The sequence below is a fragment of the Narcine bancroftii genome, chromosome 3 (genome assembly GCF_036971445.1).
Source record: "Narcine bancroftii isolate sNarBan1 chromosome 3, sNarBan1.hap1, whole genome shotgun sequence".
Classification (NCBI taxonomy): Eukaryota; Metazoa; Chordata; class Chondrichthyes; order Torpediniformes; family Narcinidae; genus Narcine; species Narcine bancroftii.
In genome coordinates, this window is record NC_091471.1 from 157,302,866 (window position 1) to 157,314,720 (window position 11,855).

The 11,855-nt window shown below is 47.0% G+C and overlaps 1 protein-coding gene across 1 annotated transcript; it reads right to left on the reverse strand.

The window, feature by feature from the left end:
- Positions 1 to 257: 257 nt before the first annotated feature.
- On the reverse strand, positions 258 to 11,637 carry LOC138757744 (dentin sialophosphoprotein-like). Its single transcript, XM_069925522.1, has 6 exons — positions 11,503 to 11,637; positions 7,867 to 7,936; positions 7,181 to 7,219; positions 5,570 to 6,382; positions 1,820 to 2,330; positions 258 to 1,092 (listed from the first exon to the last, which is right to left on the reverse strand). The coding sequence occupies exons 2-6, from the start codon at positions 7,918 to 7,920 to the stop codon at positions 1,064 to 1,066; spliced, it is 1,446 nt and encodes a 481-aa protein (XP_069781623.1). The 5' UTR covers positions 7,921 to 7,936; positions 11,503 to 11,637; the 3' UTR covers positions 258 to 1,063.
- Positions 11,638 to 11,855: the final 218 nt, after the last annotated feature.

Sequence of the window (11,855 nt, forward strand, 5' to 3'; positions counted from 1 at the left end):
TGCTCTCTCCCCACAGTCTGTACTGGATACAGCCCTATGGCTCCACACTCTACACCCACTCAGACCTCCCTATCTCTAAGCACTGAGATACAGTGACAAATCCACAAGGCAAAGAGTTGCTGGATTTCTGGTCCGTGTGATTATAGGGACTGCACACACAATGTACCTAAACCCAAGGTTAGGAAGGCCTTATGTTGATAGGGTATCAGATCAGTGTAATTAAATCACTTTTTAAAATGGCTTTTTCCAAGATATTTTATTTGAAGGAAGGGAGCAGTTTATCAAATAGATTTAAAAATGACAGATTCAACCAACCTACACAACCAAATTAATTTGTAACAGAAAAACCGTTTTAACCCCTTTATCTCTCACATATACATATAAATAAAATATAAACATATACAGATCAACACACCATCACTATGTCTAATGCAAATGTTTAAATCCCTGACATCAGCTTCTACCATGACTCAATGTGGAAGCTCCATGCAATTGATGAAACAGAGGTGTTATGATGAATATAAATGTAGCAACTTGCCAAGGGTCTGCCCAGCCTGTATCTTCAACCACCAAGGCCCAAAGGATGAAAAGGCAATTGGTTCATGGGAGCACCATCACATTCCATCCTGGCTTGGAAACACTTCCATATTCCTTTGTTGTAATAGGGTCTGACTGTGAGGATATCCTCAGTGTAACACTCACATCACCTCTCCAGTGATAACTGAGCACGGGAGAAAATGTCCACTCACACAGAACAAATAGTTTAAAAAGCAATTTCATTTAACAATTGTTTAGTTTCTTACAGATGTATCAACATCTTTGGGAAGAGATCCCTGATGATTTGGTATTAATATGAAATATGTATTCAATATAATGTCAGAAAACCTTGCACCCAAATAAAGAGAGCTTAGTGAAGCAAAATGTCAATAATTTGCTTGTTTAACATTTCCAATGATCAAATGGACTCTTTAACAATCCATCAGCAGTATTTCCACAGTTCAGAGGTTGATGAATATGGAAAGAATCAGTCGAATTCAACATCTTTTGCAAGTCCATCTGCATATCAGAAGGAAAGGTAGGTCTCAGTATCTTCTGCAAGAAAAAGCAATGCAGTGAAGTGAGTTTCAGTAATATCCACAAACTAACCTTCAATTTCATCACAGGTTCCAAAACTGTCTGATACCACATCTGCAGAAGTGTAGAGTCTTCAATTGCCTGATCTCCTGACCAGGCATTGACTCCTCTGCTCTCCTCACCAGGCATTGACCATCCCACTGCCCAATCCCTGACCTGGTATGGACTCTTCCGTTGCCCAACCTCTCCAAGCATTGACTCTCCCACTGCCCACACCAGATATAGACTCACCTACTGCCCACCCCCTCACCAGACGTGAACCTCCCACTGCCCACCCCCTCACCAGACATGGACTCTCCCACCGCCCAACCCCACATGAGGTGTAGATCCTCCCACTGCCCAAACCCTCACCAAATGTGAACCCTCTCCAGATGTGAACCCTCCAACTACCCATACCCTCACCAGACATGAACCCTCACATTTCCCACCTCCTTACCAGGTGTGAACCCTTCCACTGCCCAAACCCTCACCAAGCCCTTAGATCTGTCCAGTCTTACTGAGGAAGATAAGGGCTGTAGATAGGAAAGTCAAGCATTGTCAGTGAAAGCCAGTTGCCTCCTGCCAGTGCTCCAGAGTTCAATTACTAATGAGAATGAAGCTGGCTTCATCTCCAAATTAGAACTCCCATTCATATCAGCATGTGTTTGAAATGTTAGTGATAAATGCATTCTTTCAGGAGACTCACCCTCACCCAGTACATGGTCATCCTCATCATTGTTCATATCACTGGCATCCTCACTGGACTTCTCATCATTGTTGACATTGAACTCAATTCCACCAGCAATGAGGCCAGTCTCATCTGAGCCTGTTGATTTGCTTTCACTGCTCTCTGCTCTATTGAATCTGGAATCAGTGCCATCATAATTATTGCCAATGAAACTAACATCTTCATAACTATCGCCGTCTTCATGATTATCGCCGTCTTCATGATTATCGCCGTCTTCATGACTATCGCCATCTTTATAATAATCGCCGTCTTCATAATTATCGCCGTCTTCATAATTATCGCCGTCTTCATAACTATCGTTGTCTTCATAACTATCGTTGTCTTCATAACTATCGCCGTCTTTATAATTATCGCCGTCTTCATAACTATCGCCGTCTTCATAACTATCGCCGTCTTCATAACTATCGCCGTCTTCATTGGCATGGATGGTAAGAATCATATCCACTGGATCTGCATCAGTGTTCTGTGCCTACAGAAAGAAAGTCAACCATTCCATCAACTTTTGGGGAGGAATTAATATTGGTGCAGTTATCCAACAGTAAATGATTCTTTTTCAAAATAGATTTGAATTGAGGTAAATTATGATTAAGTCATTTCAACAATAACATTGTATTGAAAAAATTTTGTATTAAAGAATATGCAGATGTTGGAATAAATAAAATGAAAATACACAAACGGTGGAAGAATACAGCAGGCCAGGCAGCATCAAATAGAAGCAGTACGTCAATGTTTCAGGTCAGGACCCTTCGTCAAGACTGGCGAAAGAAAGGAATGTTCAGAGATTTGAAAAAATGGGTGGGGGAGGGGGAGACTAGTAATTGGCTGGAGGGAGAGAATGTGAGGGGGGGGCAGAATCTGTGATCAGCTAAAAGGAGAGAAGTATAATAGGAAGGAATGCATGGAGTGTCCTGGAGGAATGGAGGGGGAGGGGAGGTTATGAGGTATGTGGAGAATAGGTAAGGAAAAATTGTGAGGGAGAAAGGAGAGAGGAAGGATGGGGTGAGAGGGGGAAAAAAGAAAGGGGTGGGAGTTAACAGAAGTTATGTAAATCAATGTTCATGCCATCAGGTTACCAAGATGGAATATAAGGTGTTATTCCTCCAATCTGAGTATGGCCTCATCTCAACAGAATAGGAGGCTATGGATGGACATAGCAGACTGGGAATGGAATGTAGAATTGGAATGTGTGGCTACTGGGAGATCCTGCTTCCTCAGACAGACAGAGCGTAGGTGCTCAATGAAACGGTCTCCAGTCTGCGTCGGGTCTCGCCAATGTACAGAAGGCCACACCGGAAGCAGTATACCAATCCAGCAAACTCACAGATGAAGTGTCGTCTCACCTGGAAGGCCTGTCTGGGGCCCCGAATGGTGGTGAGGGAGAATGTGTAAGGGCAGGATTAGCATTTGCTCTGCTTACAAGGATAAGTGCAGGAGGAAGATTGGTGGGAGGCGATGGGAGGGATGGACAAGGGAGCAGTATAGGGAGCGGTCTCTGAAGAAAGCAGAAAATGGTGGGGAAGGAAGGATGTGCTTGGTGGAGGGATCTCGCTGGAGATGGCAGAAGTTGCGGAGATTTATATGTTGGACATGGAGACTGGTGGGGAGTTAGGTGAGGACAGGGGGATCTCTATCCCTAGTAGGGTGGTGGGAAAATGGGTGATAGCAGAGTGAAATATGGGAGATGCGTGTGAGGACAGAGTTGATGGAGGAGGAAGGGAATCTCTTTCTTTGTAAAAGGAAAACACCTCCTTTGTCCTGGAATTAAAAACCTCATTCTGTGAGCAGATGTGGTGGAGATGGAGCAACTGAGAAAAAGGGATGGTGGAAGGAATAGTCCAGGTAATTTTGAGAGTATGCGGGCTTATGGTAGATATTGGTAGCTAAGCCATCTCCAGAGATAGAGACTGTTAACTTCCATTACCCCCCCCCAACCCCTTTCTTTCTTTCCCCCATCTCACTCCATCCTTCCTCTCTCCTTTCCCCCTCACAATTTCTCATCTATTCTCCATATACCTCCTAACCTCCCCTCCCCCTCCATTCCTCCAGGGCTCTTCATGCATTCCTTCCTATTATACTTCTCTCCCTTCAGCCTATCACAGATCCCCCTCACATTCTCTCCCTCCACCCAATCACTAGCCTCCCCCTCCCCATCTCCTTTTTCAAATCTCTGAACATTTCACCAGTCTTGACAAAGGGTCCTGACCCGAAACATTGACTTACTGCTTCTTCTAGTCAGTGGTTCTCAACCTATTTCTTTCCACTCACATACCACTTTAAGTATTCCCTGTGCCATAGGTGCTCTGTGATTAGTAAGGGGTTGCTTACTATGTATGTGGGTGGAAAGAAAAGGTTTGAAAGCCACTGTTTTAATCGTACTTCATTGACTCATTATGTACACAGTTTCATAACTCCAAAGGAAATGGGCCAATGACAATTTTTCTCAAGCAAAATATTTCAGTAACAATTGGGCCGATTCTCAACCTTCCCTTCCCACTTGTGATAGTACAGACCTATCACCAATGTATATAGTTACAGTATCTAGAGTGTAATGACTGTGCTTACAGCGATTGTCTGAGAGCTTTGCCTACTGTCTGGACCTTAAAGGGTTGTCTCCCTAGCCAGGTCGGATCATTCCGGACTGGTTGGCCACCTGTGAAGAGCTCCTGTCTTTTGCTAATAAAAGCCTTGGTTTGGATCAACAAGTCTTTGGTTCTTTCAACGAGCTCTACACTACTCACATACCATCTTAAGCAATCCCTTACTAATTACAGACACCGATGGCATAGGGATTACTTAAAGTGGTATGTGAGCAGAAAGAAAAAGGTTGAGAACCACTGGTCTAGATGCTGCCTGGCCTGTTGTGTTCTTCTAGCATTTGTGTATTTTCATTTTATATCAAGTTTTTTTTTCATTTTTCCATTTCAGTTTTTACAAAGTAACTGATGGACTGGGTAGAATTTAGAATGAGATCTTCTAAATAATTGTTGAACAAGGGAAGGTTAGTTGTGTACAACATGAGAAATGATCTCAGTAAAATGTACTGAATTCTTACAGAGCCAGAGAGGTCAATAATCCCTCATTCTGACTTGATGAGGAGGGAGATAGAACTAGGAATCACTATCTTACCACAAGTTCAACCACTCAGGAAAGAGGGGAAACCAGTCCTTCGGTCTTTGGAATTCCCTTCTCAAAGGATTGTGGAGGCTCAGTCACTGGATATAGGGATATAGTTGTAGAAAGGGAGCCATAGGTTTTTGAAGATATAAAGGGAAATGTGGTTGGTGCAGGAAGGAAGCATGAGAGATGTGTAAGGTTATGAGAGGCACAGATATGGTGGACATTCAGTACCTTTATCCCAGGACAGCAATAGCCAATACCAGAGGACATTGTTTAAGGTGATTGGAAGAAAGTTTCGGGGAGATGTCAGAAGTATTTTTATTGTACAGAGAGTGGTGGGTATCTGGAATGCATTGCCAGGGGTAGTGGTGGGTATCTGGAATGCATTGCCAGGGGTAGTGGTGGAGGCTGGTACAATAGGGACATTCAAAAGACTCTTAGATAGTTACATAGATTTTAAAAAACAGGGGTGGGGGATTATGGACCATGAGGTTGGGAAGGGTTAGCTTGTTGTGTTGTAGATTTACATCATGGGCTTATGGGCCTGTACTGTGCTGTGCTGTTCTCTGTTCTGTCTGGCAGTGAACTTACCTCCTCGGTTTGGGCTTCCTCTGCCAAGTTTTCACTGGGGCTTTGTTGACCCTGGTTGTTCAGTACTTCCCCTTGTGTGACATCCAGTCCATTGACCACATCGTGGTAACTAGCAGCCTCATTACTGCCACCCATCACCTGATTCTCCCTCAGGTCTGATTCCACTGAGTCCTGATTTTGCAAGGAGTTCCAGAATGGGAGAGAATTGGCTGGCTCTTCTGTGTTAAATTCTTTGTCTGTTGTATCCTTGGAGTTTTGTTGGTGGAATCCAACATCTGTTCCTGCATCAGCTCCTGTTCCAAAAGGCCCCCAGTAATCTGGAACCCCTGGAATCCCTTCATCTGGTGGTGCACCCTCCTCATAATCTGGAACCACTGGGACTCCTTCATCTGGTGGTGCACCTTTCCCGTAATCTGGAAACCCTGGGACCCCTTCATCTGGTGTTGCATCCACCCTGTAATCTGGAACTCCATCATGCCCATAATCTGGCACATTTACAAAGGGCACCCTGTGGTCATCATCCTCAAAACTGCTCGTCTCCTCAAGAGACACTTCAGAACTCATACTGGCCCCACTGATTAATGAATATTCCTGGGGGGCACTTTCTTCCAAATAGTTATCTTTTACTTTTGATGCCCCAAAGTTGGGATGTCTTTCAAATCCGTTAAATACTGGTATCCGTCCGTAGTTGGGATACATGTAACCGGGGAAGTATCTGGGATATGGGGAGAAAAATGGATTTCTGAAGAAGGGAGGCAGAGGCGGAAAATATGGTGGTCGAAAATATGGTGGTCGAAAATATGGATTGTATTGCTGTAATTAAAAAACAAAGATGTAATATTATACACATTTTTAATATTTATTCTTCCTTTATATCTGTACTTGGCACAATAACAATAAAGTTGAATCTAATCTAATCTAATCTAATCATTAGATATAGGTTTCATGCATATCCTAACTTTCCCCCCATTATAAAACATAATTGTGATGTTGAATGTCACATTTCAGATATTTAATTGACCTGGGATAAAGGTACTGGTTGTCCACCATATCTGTGCCTCTCATAACCTTACACATCTCTCATGCTTCCTTCCTGCACCAACCACATTTCCCTTTATATCTTCAAAAACCTATGGCTCCCTTTCTACAACTATATCCCTATATCCAGTGACTGAGCCTCCACAATCCTTTGAGAAGGGAATTCCAAAGACCGAAGGACTGGTTTCCCCTCTTTCCTGAGTGGTTGAACTTGTGGTAAGATAGTGATTCCTAGTTCTATCTCCCTCCTCATCAAGTCAGAATGAGGTCAATTGTAATTGACTTGAGTCCATTGATACCGGAGGCAGGCTTCCCCGTGTAACCTTGTTCACTGGGAATTTATCCCAATCCCACAGAAGTCCAGGGATTGCCACCTTCCATCCAAGACCCCCTTCCTGGCCTTGCTTGATGGCCTCCCATCCCCCATTTTCACCCCAACTATGAACCCAGCGCCCCGACCTCCTTCTGTCTTGTCCTGTGGCCCAGTGTCCTTCTGTCTCCTGTCTGATCCACTTCCGCAGCAACAGAGGCGGCCAGTAATAATGAAGGAGAGTGATGGAAGAAGGGGCTTACCTCATTACTTTCACTGTTGAACCCTCTGCTTTTCTGCACCTGGCCACGAGAGCACAGAACAATTAACATTTCGAAGTTATGGTGGAGATATTGGGCACCACTGCTTGGATAACACCCCCTCTAACCCCCTCCCCCATACTCCCTCCATCTCCTGGTACACCACTCCCCTTACATCCCGCTCTATCCCCTCTATTGCCTCATTCACCCCCTCCCCTCTGACACCCCCATCAGCTCCAGTACAACCCTCCCTCCAACCCCTTCTATCTCCTCATTCAATCCTTCCCCACCCCATCCTCTCATTCATCTCACTATGGACACACCCCATCCTCTGGTATGCCCCTCCCCATCCCCCCAACCCCTCTTTCATCCTTCCCCAACATCCCCCTCCCCCGTCCCTTGTGTAAAGATGTTTTCCATGTCCTTCCTGCCCCCGGGATGGGTTGTGCTCAGGATTGGATGAGTTTTCCTCTCCCACACCCCCATCCTTCCCGATCCATTGCTTTCATTCCTGCAAACTGCAGGTCAGCAACCTTCCCCACTACCCACAGACTACCAGAGCTGACCTCAACCTTGGCCAACCCAGGCCAGTGAATAATTCCCGGAAAATGCCTGTGGGTTGCATTCAGACACACTCGGGGAAAGTCCTTCATTTGAGGAGCTGTTTATTTTAGAAGAGTGATGCTCACCGGTCTGGCCAAGGCCAAGACAAAAAGGCAGCTGCTGAGAACCACTGCTTTCATCCTTGTGGAGAATCACCTGCAAAATAGGAAGTCTCAGTAGACTGATCACTGTGGTAGGGAAGGTGTGGAGACGGGAATGTTGTGGGTAGTGGATGGAGTGTTTTCTGGCACCAGGACCCGAGGAGAGAGAGAGAAGGTCAAAAATCTTGGGTGTGGGAGGTAGTTGTGGGGATAAGGCACAGGAGGGAGAAGGCAAGATGAATGGTGGAGGAGTGACTAAGTGGGAGAGGGGGAAACTATGATGGAGGGGAGTGTGAGAGGATGATGGAGAGGAGGGCAAGAGGGATGGTGCAGGGAAGAGGCCGAGTGGTTGGTGGATGCGAGGGTGAGAGGAGAAAAGGTGAGTGGGTGGTGGAGGGGGAAGGTGAGGGGAAGAGGCAGGATAGGGTAGCTGAGAGTACTCGTTACACACGAGTCCCATCATTCCCGCTTACTCTCTCGTGTTCACTGTTTCCTCTGCTTTTTGCTGGAAAAATGAATGACACTTTATCATAGTGGTGTCTGACCAGGTGAGCTGACCTCATCATAGTCCTTACCTCCTATACCTAGGTGTGCTGTTCTTTCTTCGTCTCTGGTGTGGAAACAGAGAATCTTTCATTGCCCAAAAATGAAGATAACAGTGTAAATGATTTGAATGGAGGAACAGACTCGATGGGCTTAATGACCCCATTCTGCTCCTGTCTTATGGTCTCAGGCCTTAGAAAGGCAGGTGTTCTGGTGAGAAGTTCAGCTGCTGATATTTCAGGGCCACTTGGCACGACAGTAAATGCTGGCTTTGCCAGTTCTACCTATATCAAGTACACCAATAAGAAGTTCATCTCTCCTACAGCATGCACACAAGCTCTTCCTCAGCTCCAGGCTCCAGAAGGGATGTTGGTGTCAACGACAGCTTCCAAGATTGCCCAGAAACTTCATACTGCACAGCTCACCCCCAGCACTGGACAGCTCTGCAGAAGACCTGCCAATGATTGAACATCTCAAGCACAGCAACATTGCTTTCTCATCACAACAGACCTCAAGTAAAACTACAACACTCCCGGCTGCTGAGGACCAGCAAAAGAATGCACTTTCTGTGTTCTGGCTAAAGCTACTTCCACCACAGAGATCAGTGGTGGTTACAATCTGTCAGCATGGAATTTGTGTCCAATGCAGGAAGAGTTTTGAACTGGTTCACACGTTCCCATTCTCATTGACTAAGCTAGTCTGACATCTCTCATCGAAGGGCTGATGTTGTAGGTCCCAGACGAGTCCTCAAAAAGACATAAAGTCATGTTTCATGGTCTGGAAGATTTTTATTGCTCATTCGGATCAGGAAGAACCCATTAAGCTTATTTCATCACCTGTGATCTCATTCCTAACGCGAGCTTCCTGCCCGAGTCCCTATCCTTCATGTAACACTTTGTATCGTATTGTCAACCAGTGCAGCATGTATTTCCCACCCCACTGCCCTGGAGAAGACAAGGGAAAGCCATCTTCTTGAACTACTGGTAAAAATGCTCCAGTGGTCATGGGATGAGAACTGCAGGATAGATCCAGAGATAGATCTGCACCATATTCCCAAGTCAGGTTGGTATGAGAAATCGTCCAATGTTTGATTCCCAGTGAAGGACAGTCCTACTTCTCTTCTCCCCACCCCCCCCACCACCCCCCCCCCCCCCAGTCCCTGGAGACAAAGAGTTCAAGGAGCAAAAAAAGTGGGTTGGCAATATTCAGGGGAGATCTCTTCACCCCTTCCCAGCTGTGAAGGAATCTACAAGATACAATCCAGTTTGATTAATCCACTGGGGCTAAGAGGGCAGGAATATCTCTGCCAACTATTTTCGTCAGTAATCTACACCCACACTAATTCACAGCTACAATGAAGGAACTTATAGTTTGCCTGCGTCAGAACAGCCAGATCTAACAGGTGTCTCTCGCTATAAATAGGAAAATAATCAGCTAAAGTTTCGCATTAGGGACAGTTCCATATTGAATGAAAGTTCCTGCCTCTATCAAGCTGCACAGGGCAATTCGTGTTGGCCTGGGGAGGGGGGGGGGGGGGGTTCAGTGGTCTTTCTGCTGCAGACAGACGAAATCATGGGCTCAAACTCCACTGAAGACTGGACCACATCGATGTCAACCACATCGATGTCAACCACATCGAGTGCGTCTAGCCGCTCCGGAAAGACAGCTGGAGAGAGGCGGCCAGGCTCCCCTCTGTCCCGAGGGTGAGACGGGGAGAAGCTGCCAGACCATGTTACCGGTCGAGTCTGGAGTCGACACCTCTCCACAAGCAGGCGGAGCATGAGAATCGGCTGTGAAGCCATGGAGGTTGTCAGCGGGTCAGGCAGCGTCCGGGCGGAGAGAAGGCCCTTCACCCTCTCCAGCTCCCCCCTATCGCTCCTTCCCACCTCAATCTCCATGACGGGCCCCGACCCGAGGCGTCTCTCTCCGCGGATGGTGCCTGGCCCGCTGAGCGCCTCCAGCTTCCCCCGTTGCTCAAGGTGGCAGCATCTGTGGTTAGTTATTCTGGCCGATGGTCGATACTGGACTAACAACACCCATCACACCCCGGACACACTCTCTTCCCCCTCCTCCCATCGAGGAGAAATCACAGACCAGCAAGCCCGCAGCCATTGGGCTCCTGGGTGAACCCCATGATGCCAAGTGATCTTCCTATTCATTGTAATCCTATACTCTGTCAAGTGTGCATGAATGTTAGACGTCACCAGTTCGACTGCTCGCAGAAGAACCTTTCTCGCGGGGCGAGCCATTCTGCGACAAATAAACACATTTAAATTTAAGCCGACTGTGTCCGTCAGTGGCCCTGACACAAGTTCATGAAGGGGGAAGGTGGCCCAGCGTGTGAGCGCCGAACATTGGACAAAAGCCACCAGGATTTGCAAGCCCAGCGGCGGCTCACAGATTGGAGACGCGGGACTGCAGCGCTGGAACATGGGGCAAAACGCAAAATGCCACCGAGCTCAGCGGGACGAGCAGCGTCTGTGGAGGTGGACGTTTCGCGTCCAGACCTTGCTGTCCCACCAGTTCGTGGTTTGCATCTTTGCAGAATTAATTAGCAAAGCATTCACCGTGACAGATGAAACCAAAGGGCGGAGTGTGTTGCAGATGATCAGAGTAAAGGAGGGAGATCAGTGACGGTCACCTCGGGGTCCCCAAGAAACTAGAATGGAAAACTTCTCGTCACATCGAGGAAGAACTCAGACTACACCAAGTGTTCCAGCCGAAACGTGAACCCTTTTCTCTCTCCTGACCTGCTGAGTGAACCCAACTGTTTGATGCTCAGATTAAACAAACCCTGGAGGAACGAGAGTGTCTTTTCCCGCAGTGAACTGGGAATTCGTCACAGAGGAGAGTTTGGAGGAAGTCCCCTCACTGCCCTGTTCTGGTGCAATCGCTCAGCCCCGGGTGCAAAGCCCCACTCCTGGAACCACCACGACCTGCTGCCCTGGTGCCCAACAAGCAACGAGCCCTTCTCCACCCACTCGGCCGACTTCCAAATGGATCTCCAGATATCACGCTCTCAGTTTGAGCGCGATCAAGAGTTCTCGGCGGGAAGAGTTTAAATGCTGGCATCATTACCTGTCCAGAGTGGAGACGCAAAGCTACTGGGTTAAGCGATGTATGCACCTTAACTCTCTCGGTCCTGAGGCAATGAGCCCACATCAGCCCTGAGTACGGGAACCTCAGAACACGGGCATTTATCCTCCAGCCCGGCTCGATCTCGCCAATCAGCGCTCAGGGAAGGAGCTGCCACAACCCACCACTCCGATAGCAGGGCTCGCCCCAATGGATTTGGTTGACATTGCAAACAGGAACTGTGTTTATAGCAATTATTTCACTGAATGACTAAATTCCGACCTGCGTGTTCACCACAGTTCCGAAAGCTCCGGCTGTGGGGACTCGGCGGCGCAAACATAGATCATAGAACATTA